The 21,163-nt window shown below is 55.0% G+C and overlaps 3 protein-coding genes across 4 annotated transcripts in view; 2 read left to right on the forward strand and 1 right to left on the reverse strand.

The window, feature by feature from the left end:
- LOC111944177 (uncharacterized) overlaps positions 1-21,163 on the forward strand; it is a 110,359-nt gene that overhangs the window by 82,801 nt on the left and 6,395 nt on the right. The gene's annotated exons all lie outside the window — the stretch shown is intronic.
- Positions 2,884-9,751, forward strand: LOC147646903 (maestro heat-like repeat-containing protein family member 7). Of its 2 annotated transcripts, XM_086872750.1 has the most exons (17): positions 2,884-3,179; positions 3,371-3,512; positions 3,761-3,825; positions 3,935-4,579; positions 4,764-4,912; positions 5,170-5,317; positions 5,524-5,714; positions 5,797-5,934; positions 6,206-6,320; positions 6,493-6,630; positions 6,846-7,022; positions 7,142-7,297; positions 7,457-7,558; positions 8,574-8,676; positions 8,958-9,014; positions 9,314-9,340; positions 9,592-9,751. In XM_086872750.1, exons 2-15 carry the CDS (start codon positions 3,395-3,397, stop codon positions 8,999-9,001), a joined length of 2,289 nt encoding a protein of 762 aa, XP_086728876.1. In that variant the 5' UTR covers positions 2,884-3,179; positions 3,371-3,394; the 3' UTR covers positions 9,002-9,014; positions 9,314-9,340; positions 9,592-9,751. The 2 variants fall into 2 exon arrangements, with proteins under 2 accessions (XP_086728876.1, XP_086728877.1); XM_086872751.1 differs by lacking the exon at positions 9,314-9,340 and having other exon boundaries at positions 9,724-9,751.
- Positions 14,910-20,547, reverse strand: LOC147646904 (uncharacterized). Its single transcript, XM_086872813.1, has 9 exons — positions 20,288-20,547; positions 19,860-19,931; positions 19,406-19,477; positions 19,132-19,203; positions 18,941-19,042; positions 18,381-18,488; positions 16,777-18,097; positions 15,982-16,156; positions 14,910-15,453 (listed from the first exon to the last, which is right to left on the reverse strand). The coding sequence occupies exons 1-7, from the start codon at positions 20,382-20,384 to the stop codon at positions 17,946-17,948; spliced, it is 675 nt and encodes a 224-aa protein (XP_086728939.1). The 5' UTR covers positions 20,385-20,547; the 3' UTR covers positions 14,910-15,453; positions 15,982-16,156; positions 16,777-17,945.

Below are 21,163 nucleotides of genomic sequence, written 5' to 3' on the forward strand. Positions count from 1 at the left end.
ATGTGGAGGCTGGAGGCTCCAAGGGGACAGGAGGCCCCTGAGGGGCTGGGGTGGTGGGAAGACCTGAGGAATTGGGTGTCAGAGGCCATAAGCAGCCCCCGGGCAGCCGCCTTGTTCCTGACACCCAGCTGCTCCAGTGCTTCCACAAAATGTCTCCCAGGCCTGCAGCAGAAGCCCTCAGGGCTGGGACACCACCCCTCCAGGAGGGTGGGGACAGCCTAAGGTGCCCAGGCTGGGCTGGCTGGGGACATGGAAGGCAGGGGGGTGCTGCCAGGCCACGGCCACTGGGTGCCTCCAGGAAGGGGCAGTGGGCAGAGGCAGGGCTGGCCACCAGCCCAGGCCCTCACGGCTGCCCAGGCCACGGTGCTGTGACCGAGGCCCCCCTGACACAGAGCTCGGGGCCCACAGAGCTGCTGCCACCATGGGGAGGGTGGCGATGTCTCCTCGAGCAGGGCTGCAGAGTCGCTGCTGCTGAAGAGGCTCTGGAGCCCACAGAAACAGCAGCAGAGTGGGCACAGGAACAGCAGCACCCCGAACGTCGGCACCTGCACAGTGAGGTGTCTGCAGCAGCCGAGTGCCAAACAGGGGGAGGCTGTGGGCACAGCTGCCTTTGGCTTGGCAAAAGCCTTCAGCAGAATTGGCCACAATGGCTTTCTCTTCACTTGCAGCCTCACAGCAACACTTGGCAGCTTCAGCTGCAGCCTGTGCCCGTGACTGACTTGGATGGCCGTGCTTGAGGGTGGGCTCACCTTCCACACTCAGGTGTCCCAAGGCAGCGGCATTGGTGCCATCGTGAGAGAGAGACACTGATGAGGTTCAAGCCTTGTGCCACACCTGTCCTCCCTCTCTTCTGTGAAGGCATCTTAATGACAGAGGCGTCAGCTCTGAAACTAAACCCTGGACTTGCTTAGAACAAAGGAAGAAGCAGCAGGCACTGAAAAAAAGCAGGGACTTACACGGCTCAGTTTTGCTCTCCACTTGGGGAACCACAGAATTCCAGAGCACTTTGTGTTGCAAAGAATCATAAACATCATCCAGTTCCAACCACCCTGCCATGGGCACAGGTGGTGTGCAGACACAACTGTCACTAGAACTGGAAGAACACTTCTCCATGTTGACCTTTTCTTCTCCTGGATTTCAAGCAAAGATGAAAAAATCATCTGGTGAATCACAAATGAATATTGTAGCTCACAGAATTAGGAGCAGGAGTCTCCAGTGGCCCATGGTGTGTCCATTCAACCATTGTTAGATCGTCCAGTTGGACTCAGCCCAGTGCAGCCTGGGCACAGGCACCAGGCTGGTCCATTTCAGCATCCCCAAGTCTTTGTGGTTCCCTGTGCACCCATTGCCTCCTGAATCCATTCTTGAATTCCCAGTTACTGCTGTGCAGGACATGAGAACACAGGAATAGCTTGTTTGGCTCATTCTTGTGTTCGCTGCTCCTGCCTAAAGGAATCATCAGGACTACATGCTGATGTAAAGATATAGCCAAACAGCAAAGATTTTTTCTTTAATGTCTAATACTAAAACCTTGTGTGACTGTTCAGACACTCTAAAATCCAGGGTGAAAATGACAGCTTTGGTATGGAAGAATCCTAGAAATTTTGACATGTGATTTTTCTAGTCAAGGATTTTAATGCCAATGCGGAAACTACAAAAATATTAAAACTTCTCATTTGCAACCCCTTTGAAATGGCATCAGCACACTTACAGGAGACAGGGTGTGACAGCAGGGACAGTACTTGGCAGTTCATGGCTTCAGATGTGGGAGATAAATATTTTGCCTGGGTTCAACCTGAAGTTCATGTCTTCCCAGGGTTTTGATTGACTGGTCATTGCAGGTAAATTTAATAAATGCAAAAGGATGTAAAAGCACAATTTCTGGAGAATGTGCACCTGGGAGAAAACTGGGAGAAAACCTTGAACACAGCCAGCAGGCTCTGGAAAAATTTTAAAAAGTTAAAATTAAAAAAAGATGTAGCTCTGTGATTGTCCAGGCAGGACTTTTTGTGTCTGGGGAAAATGTCTGCCTTGTACCAGCTGCACACAGACAGACAGGCAGCAACTGAAGCCTTGAACATCAGAGAGTGGGCTAATCTTTCTCCCAGAAAAACAGACCGAAGATCAGACTGAAATGTGACAGTGCCTCCGTACAATCAAACCATCCTAGGAAACTCAGCAGCTGATGGTGTTTTTGTGCTACTGCAAACCCCTTCCATGGAAAACCTCATTCCAGGAAGGAGCAACATCATCTGACAGATAGCAAGTGGCCAGCAGTAGCTCCAGGAGCTTCCTGCAGGAAGGAGCCCAGCCCCCAATGCACATGGGCTTTGGCTGCCCTCTGGCACAGAAGCCCCTCAGGGGCACAGGTCTCTGGGGCAGGAGATGGGCACCAGCACTGCCAGGGCTCGGGTGGGGTGGCAGGTCTGCCTCGGTGGGGACTCTGCCACACCTGCTGATTTCAGTGCTGGCCGGGCCCCAGGGCTCAGAGCAGCATTTGTGCCCTGGCCCACACGTTCCATGTCTGTGTCACACCTGCAAGTTTAGAATGGTCACCAGACAGGACGTGTCCCAAGAAGGCCGTACCAGCTTCTACCCTTCCATCTGTGGCTGCATCGGCAGCCCTGGGGGCTCCTTCTGCTGCCCTGAGCCTGCAGAGCAGGACAACGTTTGCTGATGGTTTGAGGCGTTCCAAAGATCCTGTTGGGCTGTCTTAGACACTTTGGGCAAGGGATTCCTTCCAACCTGGGCCACTTAGGGGGGGATGGGGGCTGCCCCAGGGCAGAGGGCAGTGTGTGCAAGGGCCCTTTGTGACACGGCGCAGCACGGTCACCATGGGATGGAAATGGACAGGGTGTCAAAGGGCCCTTTGTGACACATGGTGACATAGGAGCTGGCGGTGACAGGGCCACACCACAGTGCTCGGTGCATGCGACAGGACAGGACGCGCCAGAGTGGTGCTGTGAGGAGCCCCCACACAGCGCACTCATTTGTGTCTGACCTGGAGCTTTTCCGAGGCTTTACTCCTACAGGTGACCTTGTGGAAAGACTGCGGGACTCGGTGGCCGTGGCCTTCCCGAGGCTTTTCTTTTGCAGGTGTCTGCAAGGCCGGACTGTGGGACTTGGTAACCCAGAGCTTTCCTGAGGCATCTGCCATCCTTCTGGCCTGTGCCCTCAAGGTGAGACTGTGGGACTCCGTGACCAGAATCATTTAAGAGGAGTCTCCTGTCATTGTGGCAGGAGCCCTCAAGACCAGACTGCAGGACTTGCTGTCCTGTAGTCTTCCTGCAGCATCTCTACCGCAGGTGTCTTCAAGGCACAACTGCAGGATTTGTTGACCCAGAGTTTTCCCAAGGCATCTCTCTTTAAGGTGCCCTCAAGGCCAGACTCTAGCATGGCAGGCAGATTCCTCAGCCTCTTCAAAGTGGTCAGGGGGAAAAGGAAGAAGGACACTGGAGCTGCTCCAGCACAACAGCCTGAAGAGCCGGAGCAGTTCCAGCCACTGCAGGATGGTGAGTGGCAGAGCTGGGCCACAGGGCTGATGGCTGCAGCCAGCTTGGCCCCATCCCATCCCACCTGCTTTGGACATGCCCACAGACAGAATGGAAGAGGGGCCAGGGCTGCCCCACCCCCCACAGCAGCCCTGCTCCATCCCCTGGCACATCCCAGGGCTGTCCCTGCCTGGGGAGTGCACGGCTGGGCTGTGTTCTCCAGCCTCTCCCACAGCCCCTCAGCTCTGGCTGCACTCGCTCTTTGCCAGATGCAGCCATGGACCGGACCCAAGAGCAGGACCCCTCCCTTGGCCGCTTCCGCAGAACGCTGAAGGTACCTGCAGCCATCCCCACCTGGGCTGGGCCTGCTGTCACTGCTCAGCTGAGAACTGCACTTTTAGCACTCCATGGAACATGCCTAGCTTCTCTTTGTTCTCCTGCAGATGTTCCAGAAGTTTGTGCCCATTCAGCGCAGAAAGAGCAGTACCACAGCAACTGAGAGCACAGCCAAGCCTGACTCTGGGCTGACCGAGCTCCAGGCAGAGCCTGATGTCAGCCCAGATTCATCTGAGCTCTCAGAAAAGTTTGACACCGGAGTGACTGAAAACTGGGAAGAGGCTTTTCTCATGTCAGTGACTGAGGATGTGGCCATCACAGACACTATCAGTGGAGAGACTCAGGGCCTGACAAAGACTGAAACCAGCCCTGATTTGGCTGAGCACTCAGAAGACTCTGACAGTGCAATGAATGATCACAGGCCAAGGACTGACGTGGAAGTGACTGAGGACATGGCCATCACCAAGTCCAGCACTGGTGTGGCCATCACAGACACTGTCAATGAAGAGACTCAGGGCATGACAAAGACTGAAACCAGCCCAGATTTGGCTGAGTGCTCAGAAGACTTTGACAGTGCAATGAATGATCACAGGGCAAAGGCTGACATAGAAGTGACTGAGGACGTGGCCACCACAAACGCTGACACTGGAGCGGCTCAGGACATCGCAAATACTGACACCATGCCCACTCCCACAATTATTCATGCTCCCTCTACAGATTTCTTTGAGGAGAGAGGATTTGCTTCTCAGCAGGTACCCAGCCTGGGGCTAGGGTTGGAGGCCTCCCAGGGTCGTGTGTCCCCTCAAGCCATGGCCACTGGGCCCCCTCAGCCTTTCAGGCCAGCACAGTGTGGTGGGAAGGGAAGCACTTCTTGGGGGAAGCTGGGGAAGCTGATCCCTTTTACAGTGCTCCAAGTCTTTCCCATGCCTCCTCCAGGTGCCAGTCATGGTGAAAAACATTCACCAGAGTCTCATGTCCCATGTCACTGTGGGTGCCAGGCTGGCCACGAACATTCTGAAGCTGGCTGAAAAACACCCTGTTGATGTGGTGCTGACCCTCCTGTGCTGTGCCCCATCATGTGACAGGTATGGGGCCCACGTGCCTTGAGAGCTCAGGGCTCACCAGCCTTTAGGGCCCATTGCCCTGCACAGCCTGTCCAATGGGCTCTGCCCAACAGGCAGAGAGGTCCAGGAGCCTTGGGCCCCTCTGTTTCTCCAGGCTGCTGCCAATGTTCCCTCCCTGCCCCTCAGGGCACTGGGGCTTTGTCACTTGGGCTCCCACAGCTGCATAGGTCATGGTGCTATGACTGAGACACCCCTGATACAGAGCTCTGATCCCACAGAGCTGCTGCAATGATGTGGAGAACTATCGCCTCGTCGGGACCAACAATGGAGAAGGTGCTGGCAATACTGCTCTGTGTGATGGAGGATTGGCCTCTGCACAGCATGTGCACCTCCGATGGGGACAACAAGACTGTTTTTTCCCTGGCTGTGAGTTTATGGGCCCTTGCTCAGTCCCAGATCACCTCTCCAGCAGCTCTCCACCCTCTCCCTGCCTCTGCGAGTGCTGGGCTGAAACCTGGGCTAGGGGCAGGCTCAAGGGACACCGGGCCCGCTGCTCCCCCTGCGTCTCCCCTTGGGCCCTGCCCCATGGACACCTCAGCACTGAGCACTGTCTTTGGGTGCTTCTTTTGCAGGCAACTCTGGTGCTCTGGGTGATTATCCAAGTGCCTGAGTGCCACGAGGCCATGATCCTTTATTCCGCCCGCCTGTTTGTGGCTCTGCTGTTCCATGTTGTCATCACCACCCAGCAGATGCCACCAGTGGAAGTTGACATCTTCTGGAGAGCATGCCAGGAGGAACACCGCCTTCCCAGCAACCCCAACAGGTGCCAGTCCTCCTGTCCTTCCCATGCCTTTGTAGACACTGCCAGTTTTCCCAGTGTGACCTGGGCTTTGCTCTGCACACAGGTTTGCAGTGCAGGCCATGAAGGCTCTGCTCTGCTGTTTGCACTATGATAGTGAGTTGATGGCTATGGAGCGCAAGCGTGGCTGGGACACGCTGCTCTGTGCTGACACCCAGCACTATGCCGTGGGTCTGTTGGCCAGGTGAGACCCCCTTCTCCCCACTACCTCCAGCTTTTGTGCCCGGTGCCTGAGGTGTCCCCCACAGTCCCTGTGGTCCTGGGCCAGAGGGTCACTGAGAGATGGCTGAGCAGACTGGAAAAGGCCAGGAGAGGATGCCCAGAAGGAGCCACCTCCCAAAGTACCCACAGTCCCTCCAGGGATGCTGAGGAAAGACCAGACCTCAGTGAGTCATTCCTAGGAGAGGTTTGCCCTCCCCACCTCAGGGTCTTGGTGCCTTTTTCCCCTCTTCCAGGGAGATGCACGGTGCCTCCCTATCCTTATGTTCTGGGATTGCACTCCGCCTGCTCCGGCTGCTCAGCAGGGAGGAGCCATGCTGGGATCTGCCCTTCCTGCCATTCCTTGTGGAGGTGAGCTTGATGGCCAGCACTACCTCACTGACCTTCCTCTCAGCTCTCTGCCCTTGCATAGCCACAGCTGCCTGGGACGGTGCCTGCTCCCTGTGCCGCTGCCTGGACCCCGCCCTGTGTGGTTCCAGGCTCCTGCCAGCTGGGTCCCCTGTCACTGCCCTGTGCCTTTCAGGTCCTGGATTGCCTGGACTTGCGTGAACGTGGTGACAGCATCCTGGAGATCATGTCAATGCACCTGCAGAATGAGTGCAGGCAGAGGCGTCGCCTGGCACTCAGAGGCCTCATGGTGCTCAGCAAGGATCCCTCGATGGTGAGGACAGGGCAGCAGCTGAAGCTGTGCTGGGGAAAGCAGCTCCTTGTGCTGGCTGGGCTTCAGGAGCTGAGGCAGCTGCTCCCAGCTCTCCTGCCTCACCTGCCTGAGTGCTTTGGGACAGCCCTTTGGCCTCTGGGCCCGGCGGCAGCAGAGTGGGGTTGCAGTGCCAGGGCCGTTCATGGCTTCTCATCACAGCATTGTTTTCCACACAGGCCATAAGAATGTGCAGCCTGTCTCAAAGCCTTCTGGAGCTGCTGGGTGATGCAGACAGAGATGTGGTTGGCATGACCCTCCATGTGTTCACTAATATGCTCAAGAACAAAGACATTCTGATATCCAGTACCACTGCCCCAAAGCTGGCTGAGGCACTCCTGCTGCTCTTTGACCATGTAAGGCTCTGTACACGAGCACTGGCTGCTGTACAAAACTTTGTGCTTGACAGATATTTGGGCCTTCACCCAGGTGAGCCTGGAGTAATTGGTATTAAGTTCTTTTTCTCTTCCTTCAGGACCACAGCCATGTGCAGCTGCTCTCCCTTGACCTCTTCTTCAACATGATGGACTTGGTAATGGATGAGGGAAAAAAGCCCATGGAGAAGATTTTGAGCCAGAGCCTGATTCCCCTCTTCATCCACTGCTATGATGAGAACCAGCATGTGGCGAAGGTCAGGTTTTGTGTGATGCTGGTGCATCCCTGGGAGGGGCATTGGCTTCCTCATGCCCTAGAACCTCCCGGGCTGCAGCCTCCTCTGGGCCCTGTCACCCAGACAAGAGTCCTGTGCCCTTGGCTGCAGTGCCATCTCTGCATCTCTGCTGCTCTCCAGGCCTCTCGGGAAACGCTGATTCGTGTGGCCGAGTTCCTAAAGAGGAGGAATCTCAAGCAGCTGATGAAGAAGGAGCAGCTGTTGAACTTTGCAGAGTGTCTGGTAAGGACAGCCTAGAAGCCCCAGCCTCAGCCTGGAGAAGACCCTTGGCCCCAGCACTCAGTGTGTGGTGCTGGCATCTGTGCCCCTGCCCAGTGCCGCACCCAGGGGCACCAGCCTGCGCCGCACACACCGCTCCCTTCCCTGGGCCTCACACGTTCTTCTCCAGGCTCCCGTGGCCCCGAGCCAGGTGCCAATGGAGACCTTGGTATGCGGATAGAAAAACTCTATAACTCACAGAGTAGTTATGAGAGTAGGTATGAATTTATTCAGTGCTGAGGTGCATGGGGGATATCTCCTCCAAAAGCATGCACACCTTGGAGACTTGTTTCTCCCTTTTTATTCTCTACAAACCAGGGTTACACAGTACACCTAATACATATTCATTTGCTAACCCTGCCTTTCCCTGCTTCATACTAAAATTAGTTCCACGCCTATTTGCAGCTGCGCACTGCTCCTTGTTGTCACTCTGGTGGTCGCCTGGGGGTCTTTAGGGCTGAAGTCAGCAATTTTCCTTCAGCTGAACTTTTCACCTTGTCTTTTTGTGCATGCTCCTTTCAGTTCTTTTGAACCCTCTCTTTCCATTTCTTGTGGCTTAGGGGTCCAAAAGAATCCAAGGAACCCCCCTCATCCTATGGTGCATTTATGCTTGCATCCTGTTTACGTATTCTAGCTCTTTATCTCATCCTGCAGTCTTTATTCTCTTCCTGCTCTTATGGGAGCAGTCAGCATTTCACACGGGTTTTGTAGCCCTTTCTTTTACTCAAGGCAATTTTTATAAATGATTCCTAATTCCTAATTTCTCTGTTTCACCCTGGCCCACAGGGGCTGTGGGCCGGGTCGGCACCGCGGCTCCCCAGGCAGCACCCGGCCCTCTGCCCCCTCCAGAGCCCGGCGCCAGCGGCTGCTGGCCGGGCCTCAGGGCTGGGCGGGCACGGGAGGCCGGGGCTGGCCGCAGGCAGTGCCCGACCGAGGGGCACAGCCCGCACCAACCCTTCCCTCCTGCCGCTCTCTGCAGCTGGCACAGGACGAGAGGCGAGCAGCTGAGCACCTGCGCCGGGCCCTGCCGTACCTGCAGAGCCCACAGGAGTCCCTGCGAGCGGCGGCCATCAGGTTCATCGGTGAGCCACGAACCTGGCTGGGCTCCCTCCCCGCCCCGCCGCAGCTCGGGCCCAGCCCCGGCTGCTGCCCCGGCAGCGGCACCCGGGCCCGGCACCCTGGAGCCCCGGCTGCCCTCGGGGCTGCTGCCGGCCTCTGCAGCCGTGCCCTTGGGCTGAGTCAGGATGCGGCACGGGCCCGAGCTGAGCCCTGCCGGGGGCGGGAGGGCGTGTGGCCCCAGGGCTGGCAGCGCCGCTGGCAGGGAGCTGTGCCGCTGGGGCCCTGACAGGCTCTGTGTTCCCAGAGATGGTCGAGGTGCCAATGAGGGGGCAGCAGGAAGAGCTCTAGGCCTTCAGTAAGGGTGAGTGAGTGCTGTCCGTGGGGGCTGGCGGGGGGAGCTGCAGTCTCTGCCCTGGCCACTGAGGGCTTTGCTCCCTGTGTGGACAAGGGGTGGTGAGGGCAGAGCACAGAGAGATTTCAGGGACGCGGGGCGGGGGGTTTGGCGGGTGTGCATTCGTGACCAGGACCTTGCAGCTGATCCCGTTGGCCACTCTCCTCTTGTAACTGGCAAGAGCAGGCTGGGATGGCCTTGGCAGGACATTCTCCTAGGATTCCCACAGATGCGGGCTCTGATTGTGGCTCTGTTCCTCTCTCTTCCAGCCTTTTAAGCCCTGAGGAGGAATGACAGCCCTTCCCAGACAAACATAGTAGTTCAACTGATATTCAGTGAAAGAGCTGCAGAAGTACACTCATCTGCTGGCTCAGAAGAAACAGTGTTCATTTAAGACCTCCAGATACCATGGAAGATGAGAACACCTTGACACCAGAAGAGACCAGCTGGAGCTCCAGGCACAGCTAATGATTGGCACAGCTGAGCCTGTGGGAAGCTCATGTGGCTTCAGGCCTCTCCCTGCCTGTAGATAGTTCCCTCCCTGCAGCCCTCAGACACTGCCCACTCCTTCTTTTTCCCTTCCACTCTTCCTCCCTTTTGACAGCTCCATCCCCCCAGCCCTCAGACTGTGCCACCCCCTTTTTGGCCTCTCAGCTCATCCCTTTGCTTTGCCTTCCAGCAATAAACAGTTTGGCTTTTTCACTTAACCTGCATCTATGTGGAGCTGAAGGGTCACAATTCTGGAGTTCTGTGACACAAATCCTGAGCCCTGAGACACACGGGCCCCTCCTGCTGTTCTCTTCTGCACTGTGTTTTGTTCAGAGATGCAGCGGAACGAGCGCAGATCAGGCTGGATAGGTCCCTGTGCTGAAGGTCCAGTTCCACAACATTGTGGAGTTAAAGGTCTTGCTGAGCACCCTGAGCCTTGGATTTTGGAAGAGCCAAGCTGAGTATGTCCTGAACCCCACTGTGTGGGGTTCTGTGTCAAGCATCCACAGACAGCAAAGGAGCTTAGAATGCCTGAGGCTTTCAAGAATAGCTTCCTGAAAGCACAGTAATGCTCCATCCCTGCTCAGGATCAGGAAGAGGGCAGAACCAGAGAGCATCTGGGCTTAACAGGGAGCTGTGGGTGTGTCTAAGAGCAAATGAAGCAGCAGCACAGTGGCCGAGACTCGGACGCACAACCGTGCCGGCGTCCGGAGCGCTGTCAGGCAGTGCCGGGATCCCGGCTTTGGTTCTGGGCCCCACAACTGAGGAACTGCAGCCCCTGCCTCAGAGCCTGTCAGAAAGCCAAGCAAGTGAGACCAGAGGGAGGGCATCCTTCCAGTCTCTCTTGGGCATGGCCACAAAACAGCTCCTGCTCCTTCTTCCTCCGCCTCTGTTTGGGCTCTGCTGTTACAAATGGAGACAAGTTTAGACAAGTTCTGCCTTTGTCTCAGCTTTGTGGCAGCAGCTCATTTTGAGGCAGCCTGCACCCCAAATGTCACTCATTCACAAGTTCTTAAGAATGGCTGATTTGGTTTATTATAAAATTAATTCTTTATTGAATTGACAAAGGATTAACAGACATCAGACTTTAAACAGACCACTTAGTACATAGGACAAAACAAAAAGAGCTACTACTAGATCAAAAATACAGTGGACAATAAAGGGTACCTTGTTATAAATCCATGTTGCGATACTGGCTTTTGCAAGTATTAAGATGAATGCTGTATGTTCTATGCTTTTGCAATGTCTTTTTCTCCTGCTAGCAAGTTTTAGGCATAGGTCAAGAAGAATTTTGGACGTTAGGGCAATGTCCTGTCTGTGCAAAGCAAGATAACCTCCAGGAAACAAATGATGGGGCCCAGGCTGCTATCAACACTGACCACCTGCAGAAGAAGGAAGCCCAGACCAAATAAAAATGTGCTAAAGGGAAATAAAATCTGTAAGACACATGCTCTAAAAAGGCAGATTCAGGGCGTAGACATGCAAAATACTTTTTGGAAAAATATGAATATGCATTAAAACCCCCCAGCAGAATGGGAGTGTTCCAAAGATATCAGGTGTGTTCCTGGCAACGCACCAGGATACCCCAGCTGTTTTAACCCTTTGCTTTATTGTCTTTGTCTCCTAATTGTCTTTTTGTTTATATTAAACCTTTTATAATTTATTAAGTGAGTGAACCTCGTTTTTCACAATAGGAAGGAGTTCTTCACAGAAAGGCTGATTGGGAATTGGAATGGGCTGGCCAGAGGGGAGGTGGTGGAGTCACTGTGTCTCTCCAGTGGTGTGGGGGAGTAACATCAATCTCTGTGCAATAACTGATTTTGCTTTAAAACAATTGCTTCAAAATTGCTTCCTGTTCCACCATGAGTGTCTGTGCTGGTTTGTATTAGTTGATAGTTGGTGAGGAGGGAAGAAGCCACCCATGCAAATGCTTTTTCTAGGAGGGGGCTGCTAAGAGCTTCCTCTGTGCTTAGCAAAACCAATAGCTGGCTGGCTCTGAGAATTGACAACCTATGAAACCATTTAGAAGCTGGATTCTCCTCTGTGAAATCCACATTTTAAAGACAGTCAAGCCGAGGAAAGCTCTCTGTTGTTTCCAGCTGTGAAGAGTTAACTGGGTGCTGGTCAGGCCGGCCCTGCTCCACCCTGGCCTGCACCGAGCCAGGCTCCGCCAGGCCCCCTTCACCACGGCCCGCGCGGCCCCAGCGGCTGCCGGGCACAGGGAGGGGAAGCCATCGGCCCGCAGCTGAAATTGAAGGAAGCAGGGGCCTGGGACCAGCCATGTAGGCAGAACAGCCATGACTGTTCTGGCCGGGCCCCCTGAGATCTTTGCACAGCTCCAGGGCAGCCTGAAATTCATCACTGTGACTGCTTTTGGACCAGGCAAAAACCATCATGATCATTTGCAGGCCTGGGTGAGATATTAACTATTTCAGTGCACAGATGAGACCTGCAGACCTCGATCCTCCCCTTGGGTGAGAGAAAAGGACAGAGTGAGGACATGTAGAAGACAACATGAAGACGCCAAAGTCAGTAAAGAAGGAGTCAAGTCCCAGATGAAAGGAGAACGAGGAGATGCCTTAGTATTGGGGCTGAAAGTTCTTTTGGTAAGGCCATGGACATGGACTATGATACACTAAAATATCCCCTTTAATTCATTAGAAAATATGGAGAGATGGAGTGTTCAAACTCTAAACATGGGCAGAGGCCTGTAAGAAACGGTCCAGTTTCCCTCATCTGCCTCATAACCATTGCAAGAACAGAGATCGAGACCCTGAAGACACCAAGGGACTTTGTGCAGGGGTTCTGGCCTGGTTGAGGTGGAAGCTTGCCAGGTGATTGTTTGCAGGAGTGCTTGCTGTGCTGTCAAGGTACACTGCCTTCATTCCTGCTGGTGAGCAGGGACTTGTAAGGAGCGGCCTGTTCTGTACCTTACACCTGCTTCCCAGAGCAAGGGGTCTCATCAAAATAGCCGAGGAATTTCCCCACCTCTTGGCCAGCTGCCCCTTGCTTTGAAACAGACTGTAAAAATGACTTTTCCAAGTTACTTTCTTTGAGAGAGATGTCTCCATGGAAGAAGACACCGGCGACCCTGTCTTGTCCGTTGGTAGCTATAACCCCATCCCCCCCCCTTTTTTCTCCTTGCATTTTGCCTCTTTATCCCTCTCTCCCTCTCTCTCTCCCTGTCCTCTATCGCATCACCCTTGTTGCTGGCACTAAAATAAAGACGCATTACTGCTGATGTGATTTAAACTGAAATCCTTTGGTGTCCTTTTTGCAATCTGAGATCAAACGAACCTCTCATGACTCCCACTTGTGTTAGCGGATCGTGACACTCGGGAGCGGGGTGACCCAAGGTGCGGCTTAGAGCAAATGCTCCACGGCACGAGGATATTGGTAGGCGCACGGTGGAGACCAGGATGAGGAGGAGATCTCCAGTATGGGTTCCAAAGGCTTTTACTCCACTGGAGCATCCAGGGACTGAAGACCAAGAACACAACTGAGTGTGGGTTTTTATATGGGGGAGGCCAGAGGGAGGGTACAAAATTTTAACCAATCGGAAGAAACTATGGGAGGAGTGGAAGGTTCCATTCAACAATACAATAGGGGAAACAAGGGGAGCAGAGTGGGTCACATGGGCCAGTGGGGAATTGTAGATTAGGGGATTTCCAGAGGGGCGGTTCAGGTAGGAGGCTGGCCTAAGGGAAGACTGACAAATGGGTGTAATGACAGATGGGGAACATGAGAAAACAAGGGCTGGGCTTGAGGCAGGTTGGATTGATAGGTGGGTAGGAGGATACAAACTAGGAGCAAACCAATGACTTAAGGGAATAATTGGAGAAACCATTCAAACAAAGCAGACATCACAACAATAGAACTGTTAACCATTACAGGAGGTGGCATCTTCAAGAGGCGGTGGCATGTGAGTGAGCTCTTGCCACATTGACACTCATTGTTCTACGTGGAAAGGGACATTGAGAACTTGCCTCCAGCATTCTCCATGGATCTCAAACTGTCATGTGCCAGGGCTTCCAGATAATCCATGTTCTGATATCAATCTAGACGGGAGCACAGATCAGAAGTCTTTCCATGGTGCCCCCAGTGGAGCCGCGTCCGCCTTTGTCTGTCAGGAAAAGGGATGCGGGAAAAGTGGGCAGGTGCCACCCTGCTCTATTTGTGTGCCAGGCCTGAGCCTCAAGTGTTTCTGGTTTCTTAGCTAATTTCTCCCTGGCTCCTCTTTAATACGAGCAAGAGAATAGCATTGCACAGTCCAGTTTGACAAATAAGGCTTGTGCACAACTGAGTGCTTCCACTAAATTAAGAACCCAATGTGCTTGAAAGCCGACCTTCTGTTTGCTCAGGCCTCCTCACCTCTGTAGATGAGGTGACTTTATGCTGCTGGTATGTGGGTTTTAGGAGTATGTGGGTTTTTATCTGTGATAGAGGTGAGGAAGTGTTGAACTCATTCCAATGAGCTGGCCAAAGCAATGACTTTAGTGTCTCTTTGGCTGGGAAGTAGCACTAGCCTTGTTGAACACAGCAGCACGAGCAGGGCTCCTCCAGCAGCAGGGACACACCATGAACCAGGTGGGGACCGTGGCACCGGAGGGGACTGTGGCACCAGAGGGGACTGTGGCACCAGAGGGGACCGTGGGACCAGCCGTGCCCAAGGCCTGAAAAGGGTGGCAAAGTCAGGTGGTGCTGCCTGGCTGCATGAACAGCTCGGGCAGGGCGTGGTGAGGAGCCAGATCTGGGGGCCATCCAAGGAGTCCTGTCAAGAGCAAATGGTTCTAATATTCTCTCGGGGAAAAAAAAGGGGCAATCTTTAGAGTGAACTGAAGTGCTAATAAAGATTTGCTCACATATGGTGGGGTTTCTCTGCAAATGGGCTTTGATGGGAAATTTCTGACCACATTTAGTTTTGCTCTGTAAGTTGAGCACCTGAGTAGCTTTGTTGAGGAATGGAGAATTGTTTGTAGCTCAGTATTTTCTCAGGAGGAGCCTTACATTTTAGCACAGGAGGAAGGTAAGGCAAAGGTTTAAAAGCTTTCCCCTCCTGAAGTGACACACTTTCTGAGGAGTCTGAGGAGAATTCCCCTCAGCCACTGCCAGGGCTGTTTGCCTCCTCTGCAGGCTCAGGATTCTGGGAGTTCCAGGAGCCTCAGGTGACACGGTATTTTCCTCTGAATATTTCTTGTTGTGCAGTATACAGGGAGAATATTTTGTGTGAGATTCTCCTCTGGGCTTTGAGGTGAATCTCAGTAATTCTGTTGATTTTCATGTCCAGATGAACTTTTTGTAGATAGGAAGGAAAAGGGAAGAGGCACCATGGAAAATTAATTGCTCAAAATTTGAGTGGCCCAACCACATTAAAAATGAAGTCTAAACTGAAGAAATCTTTTATTTTTTTTTTTTTTTTCCTTGGTAGGTGGGGTAAAACATGAAGTGTAAATAAATAAAGTTCTTTGTAAAGGTTCAGCCAGCACCCAGCTGTATGAAAATCAAAAGGGATAAGACAGGGCATGGGAAGAATCTTCAGCCCTTCCCACTAAAGGTAAAAGAGTAGGACAAGTGCCTCTGGCTGTTACCCACAGGTAATGTGTTATTTGAAGCCAAGAGCAGATGCCCCAAGCTGCTGGTGGCCCAAGCCCTGCCATGGCTGTCCCACTTTCAGTCCTAGCTGGACCAGGGTGGCTGGCTCGGGAGGGGAGGAGGTGGGGGAATCTCAGGGGGCTTCCTCTTCACAGCCGGGCTGGGGGGCCGTGGGGGAGGCACGGAGTGCTGGTGCTCTGCTTTCCAGGTCGACTCCTGCTTCTGAGGCCACATCTGAGAGCTGTCGAACGAGGCAGTCTCTGGGCTCCCTGGGGGCAAGGGAGAATCACACCTTCTTGGCTGGTATGCTGGAGCTGCAGCAGGGTGACTGTGGAGAGAGGAGGTGGCTGAGGCCCCCAGCTGCCATGGGCACTCAGGGACCCTCCTGCACAGCAGGGCCCAGAGCGGCCAAGGCTCCCCAGCACGGCTGGAGCTGCTGGCACAGCTTGGCCCAGCTGGACAGCTGCCCCTCAAGGCCCCAAGCAAGCAGGGGATGGCTCTGGGCAGGGTCCCTGGCCAGGAGCGGGCCCCAGAGCACCTCTGCTTTTCAAGGGCAATCTCGTCCCCGCTCTTTCTCCTGCCCACCTTGCTTTGCCTCTGCCTGCTGCTCCGGGGGCTACTCTTGGCCAGGCAGCCTCAGTGGGAGCCAGCACTGGCTGCAGCCCCAGCGGGCTCCCCAGGACAAGGCCCAGCAATTAAGAGGCCAATGAAAGGCCTGGGCAGCAGCAGAACTCTCAGCAGAGTTATTTGGGCAACCACTGATTACCCACAAGTGCACAGCAGCCTCACTGGGAATGTTTCCTGACTATGAGCAGCCTTTCAAGAAGCTGGAGGGTGGAGATGAACAACAACTTACCGTTTCTTGTCCTTCCACCACTGGAATCCAACATAGCACAGGACCATGGAAAGTGGCACTGTGAACAGTGTCACTGCTGTGCCTATCATGCAGGACTTGCGCACATCCTGCGGGCAGAACACTCTTGGGGTGCTCGGTGGATTCTCAGCATTTATACTGGACTTGCCAAGCGCATCTGTGGGAGCAATGGGCAGTGTGAGCCTGTGCTGTGCTCCATTGCTGAGCTGGCAGCACGGTGGATACGGCCAGGACATTCTCTGTTTCCCCAGAGCTGGGGCCTGCAGGCACCTTGCCACCCCTTGGCACAGGCTGTGCCACCCAACAAAGCCCAGAAGGCCGAGAGCAGAGCCTGGGACAGCACAGCTGCTTGGGCAGTGGCTCCTTCCAGGGACATGGGCCAAACCCATCCCTGAGCAGCCACTGCCACCCCTGACCCTCCCTGCTCTGTGACAGCTCCCCCAGCCCAAGGGGACAGAGCTAGGCCCTGTAAGGGGCCAGTGCATCCTCTGCCCAGTTGGGCGCCAGGGCTGGCTGTGGCCCTGGGCTCACGGCAGGGCTCCCACTCTGGGCTGCTCCTGTGTCTTGGGCCTCTGGATGCTTAGGGCCAGCTCCAGGAGCAGCTGCTGGGGGAGAGATGTTGGTGCACAAGTCCCGATTCCCAGGGGCTGGGAATGAGCTCCAGAGGCCTGGAAGCCGCGGCACCTCCAGCTTTGGCTGCTGCCAGGCCATGCAGGCCCTGAGGGAAGAGCTGCTGGCACACAGCCCTGCCGAGGGAGAGCCCAGCACAGCAATTACCTCCTGTGCCTGGGCCTGGCATCTCCTCCTTTCCTGCATCAGGAGCTGGCACAGGGCCATTCCTTCCTCTAGCATATGCCATCATCTGCACAAACATCTGCTCCAGCACTTGAGAAAGGAAGAAGGACAGCTGGATAAGATAGAACTGCTCACCATTAGGGGAGGTGGTATCTTCAGGAGGCAATAGTTGTCAAAGTCATGGATAAGGGTCAGGAAAATATCCAGGTTATTGGGGCTGGGCCAGGGCCCTCCCTCCTCCAAACAGCCGCTACACCTGATCTAGCCCAAGACCAGGAAATATCAGGGGATCTCAGGGTGTGCATGGCCCATGCTGCAGTTTGGGCTCCCTGTCATCTGATGCCAAATGCCTTCCTGCAGAGGCTGGGGAGAAGCTGCAGCCAGGCCAGGCTGGGAAACAGCCCTGCAGGCCATGAAAGCAGCAGTGGGGCAGCAAGGCTGCCATGGATCCCTTCCTGCTGTGCCGGGCACGGCGTGTCCAGATGTGCCCCTGGCTGCTGAGTGTCAGGAGAAGGCTGAGGGACATGAACCCACCACGGCGTCTCTCCAGATCACTCAGCATCCTGTCCAGAAGTTGGGATGCCTCCAGGGAATTTTTGTCTTCTATCTCTTTGTTCTTCCATCTTGGAGGACCTTAATGGAAAGTAGTTCCATTTCTCCATCAGTCCAGAGTAGCAGTGAGTGTACCTGGGTGACTGGTGCCCTCCAAGGCACTCCCTCCTCTCTGCCTTCCACTCAGGGGCAGGAGCAGGGGGACAAGGTGCCTGCAGTGGACCCAAACTGGGATAGAAGAAGCCCCTTGCATTGCAGTCAGGGGAGAAAGGCCTCCCTGGAGCTGCCAGCAGCTCTGAACTGCACCCCAGGCAGGGCCAGGGCTTGGCAGCAGCAACAGGAGCAGCTCAGGCTCCCTGGGGCTGGCAAAGGAGCCACACAAGGCACAGCCCTGGGGCACAGCCCTGGGCCCGGCCCCTTCCTCTCTGATCTTCCTTGTAGCTGCACAGAGCACACGGAAGGAGACACTGGCATTGCACAGTGGAAGAAGATTGATAGTTAAATGCTCCTTCCTCCCACTGACAGCAATGCTGTGGGATCACTCAGGGCTCCAGAACGGAGCAGAGCGAAGTTTCCAGAATCCATCAGCCTTCAGATTCTTAAGGGAAATGGCATGAGAGTGAGCTCTTGCCACACTCACACTGATAATTCTGTGCAGAAATGGACATAGAGAACTTGCCTCCAGCATTCTCCATGGGTCTCAAACCATTATGTGCCAGGGCTTTCAGATGCTCCATGTCACGATCCCAATCTAGAAGGGAGCACAGATCAGAACCATTCCATGGTGAGCTGGGACCCCTTTCTGCCTTAGGGAACTGGGCACTTCAAGGGGGTAAGGGAAGGCCATGGGAGCCAGATGTCAATGGACATGGCCAAAGCTGCAGAGGGGCCTGGGGAGCTCCGGGCTGGCCCTGGACGCTCTCGACACCTTTTCCATGCTCTGTGCAACATCCCTGAAAGGCAGGCACTGCCAAGCAGCAGATATTTACAGCTCAAGCCTCAGCAGGGTTCAGGCCCAGAGGCACAGCAATTACCTCCTGGGGCTGTGCCTGGCATGGCCTCCCTTCCTGCAGCAGAGGCTGCCCATGAGCCACTGCTTCCTCCGGGAAACGCTGCCTTCAGCACAGCCTTTGGGTTCATCTCTGGAGAAAGGAAAAGTGATAGCTGGATTGGATGGAACCATTCCTCTTTCAGGGAAGTGGTGTCATCATGATGCGATACTAGTCGAGGTCATGCATAAGGATTAGGAAATCATATAAACTTATGGGATTGGCCAGAGCCCTCCCTCCTCCAAACAGCCCCTACACCTGATCTACCCCAAGACCAGGAAATTTCAGGGGATCTCAGGATGTGCATGGCCCATGCTGCAGTTTGGGCTCCCTGTCAGCTGATGCCAAATGCCTTCCTGCAGAGGCTGGGGAGAAGCTGCAGCCAGGCCAGGCTGGGAAACAGCCCTGCAGGGCATGAAAGCAGCAGTGGGGCAGCAAGGCTGCCATGGATCCCTTCCTGCCGTGCTGGGCACGGTGTGACCAGATGTGCAGAGAAAGCCCCCAGCTGCTGAGTGTCAGGAGAAGGTTGAGGGACATGGACCCACCTTGTCCTCCCTGCAGCATTTCCTTCAGCATTTGCTGCGTGGTATTGGATGGCTCATGGGGTTTCCGGTGTCCTGTACCTTTGTTCTTTCCTCTTGGTGGACCTTATAAAAAAATATATATCCATTTCCCAGGAATAGATCCTAAAAAATCAGGGTTCAGCTTGTGGGATCAGCAAGGACACAATACTCACCCCTGCGATGGGAGCTGGGCTTGCGTGCAGCATCCAGCCCAGGAGCCTGGAAAGTCCTCCCTGCAGACACACCTGTAACTCAACAGCCACAGAAGCTTCTGTCATGTCTGCTGATCTGCAAAGGCAGCACTGAGCTGCAGGAGCGGTGAGGGGATCACGCAGGGCGAGGGCACACACGTGCACAGCTCTGTCCTGGCACCTTCAGCGATGCTGCCCTGGCTGAGCTTTGGGCTCTGAGCTGGCAGCTCTCCCAGGGGGAAAGGCCTTGACCTACCCTCACCATCTCCCAGAGCCTCAGTCCTGGATGTGGGTTGGGAAGCCAGATCACCTTCACCAAGAGGCTTGGCTGCAAAGAAAGGCAGGACAGAAGAGTTCCCATGGCACTGTAGAAGATCCTCAGGCTCCCTGGGGCTGGCAAAGGAGCCACACGAGGCCCAGCCCCGGGGCACAGCCCTGGGCCCGGCCCCTTCCTCTCTGATCTTCCTTGTAGCTGCACAGAGCACACGGAAGGAGACACGGGCATTGCACAGTGGAAGAAGATTGATAGTTAAATGCTCCTTCCTCCCACTGACAGCAATGCTGTGGGATCACTCAGGGCTCCAGAACGGAGCAGAGCGAGGGTTCCAGAATCCATCAGCCTTCAGATTCTTAAGTGAAGTGGCACGTGAGTAAGTTCTTGCCACATTGACACTGATTATACTGAGCGGAAAGGGACATTGAGAACTTGCCTCCAGCATTCTCCATGGGTCTCAAACCGTCATGTCCCGGGGCTTCCAGATGCCCCATGTCACCATCCCAGTCTAGAAGGGAGCACAGATCAGAACCATTCCATGGTGAGATGGGATGCCCTTCTGCCTTAAGGAACTGGGCACTGCAAGGGGGTCAGGTAAGGCCATGGGAGCCAGATGTCAATGGACATGGCCAAAGATGCAGAGGGGCCTGGGGAGCTCTAGGCTGGCTCTGGTCACTCTCCACCCTCTTTGCAGGCCCTGTGCAAAATTCCTGGAGAGGCAGCAGGACCAGCCCAGGGGCTCTGGGGACTCTCTCCCTCCCACAGAGGAAACCCTCCCTGAAGCCCTGCGGAAAACCATCCCCAATGCTTCCCAGGGAGAAGGAAGTGCTGTCTCAGGAAAGGGAAGCCAGGCCGTGGGCTCACCTGCTCCCTGTGCTTGCCATGGAGCAGCCTGGGCAGCCCTGTCAGGCAGGGCCACTGCCAGGAGGAGCAGGAGGAAGAGGTGCAGAGCAAAGGCCATGGTGCCTTGCCCACTGCCAGTCCTGCAGCTCTTGCTGCCACCACTGTCCTGACACCGCTGTCCCAATGTCTGCACCGCTATTGCCGCCGCCGCTGCTGCCACAACAGTCGTGGTCAAGGACTGACTGCTTGGTCCTTGTGGTGCTGTGCAACCACGGGGCTCTGGGACCTCTGTGACCTCAGAGCCTGCTGTCACCTCAGCCTGCTGTCACCCCAGAGACTGCTGTGACCTCATGGCCTTGGCTGTACCACCTGAGTGTTCTCCCCTCTGTACTCCAATCTGTACAGGACTGATTGTAAATCTTTGACTTCATCAAAGGGTCATTGCCAAACAAAACCTTGGTTTTGCCTGCTGACATTGCTGGTCATGTTCTGTCCCATGAGATGCTCTTGGTGGTTGCCTCTTTTCCTGGGCATGGCACTGGAGGAGGTCCAGGCCCAGGTGATGCCACTGAAGGAAATGTGCCCTCAGCCCAGGGACACTCAACACAGACTCCCCCAGCCCCTCGGGGCCCCGCTGCTGGTCACAGCAGCCCCTGCCTGGCTCCTGCCTGCCCACACCGTGGTCAGCCCCGCCTGCTCCTGGACATGGAGCTCAGCCAGGGCTGGTGCTGTGTGGGCTTTGCTGGTGGTACCAGCCAGACACTGGGGTGACAGCTCCATCTCTTTATTGGAACAGAAGAGCTGTGTCAGGCCCTGCCCTGGCAGGAAGCACCTTCAGTCCAGGCCACAGAGCAGGGCGGGTCCCTTCAGGGACACAGGGCCTTGCTGTGGGTGGTG

Source organism: Cyanistes caeruleus, unplaced genomic scaffold (genome assembly GCF_971803275.1).
Source record: "Cyanistes caeruleus unplaced genomic scaffold, bCyaCae1.hap1.1 HAP1_SCAFFOLD_76, whole genome shotgun sequence".
NCBI classification, from domain to species: Eukaryota; Metazoa; Chordata; class Aves; order Passeriformes; family Paridae; genus Cyanistes; species Cyanistes caeruleus.

Bases quoted from the DNA above. Each gene is read 5' to 3' on its own strand.
- LOC147646903 (XM_086872750.1), top strand. From the start codon at position 3,395: ATGGCAGGCAGATTCCTCAGCCTCTTCAAAGTGGTCAGGGGGAAAAGG. The intron at 3,513-3,760 runs GTGAGTGGCAGA...GCTCTTTGCCAG, and splicing joins GTTCCAGCCACTGCAGGATG to ATGCAGCCATGGACCGGACC. The intron at 5,715-5,796 runs GTGCCAGTCCTC...CTCTGCACACAG, and splicing joins CTTCCCAGCAACCCCAACAG to GTTTGCAGTGCAGGCCATGA.
- LOC147646904 (XM_086872813.1), bottom strand. From the start codon at position 20,384: ATGGCCTTTGCTCTGCACCTCTTCCTCCTGCTCCTCCTGGCAGTGGCC. The intron at 19,204-19,405 runs GTAGGTCAAGGC...GTTGAGTTACAG, and splicing joins GGCTCTGGGAGATGGTGAGG to GTGTGTCTGCAGGGAGGACT. The intron at 19,043-19,131 runs GTGAGTATTGTG...TTTTTTTATAAG, and splicing joins GCCCAGCTCCCATCGCAGGG to GTCCACCAAGAGGAAAGAAC.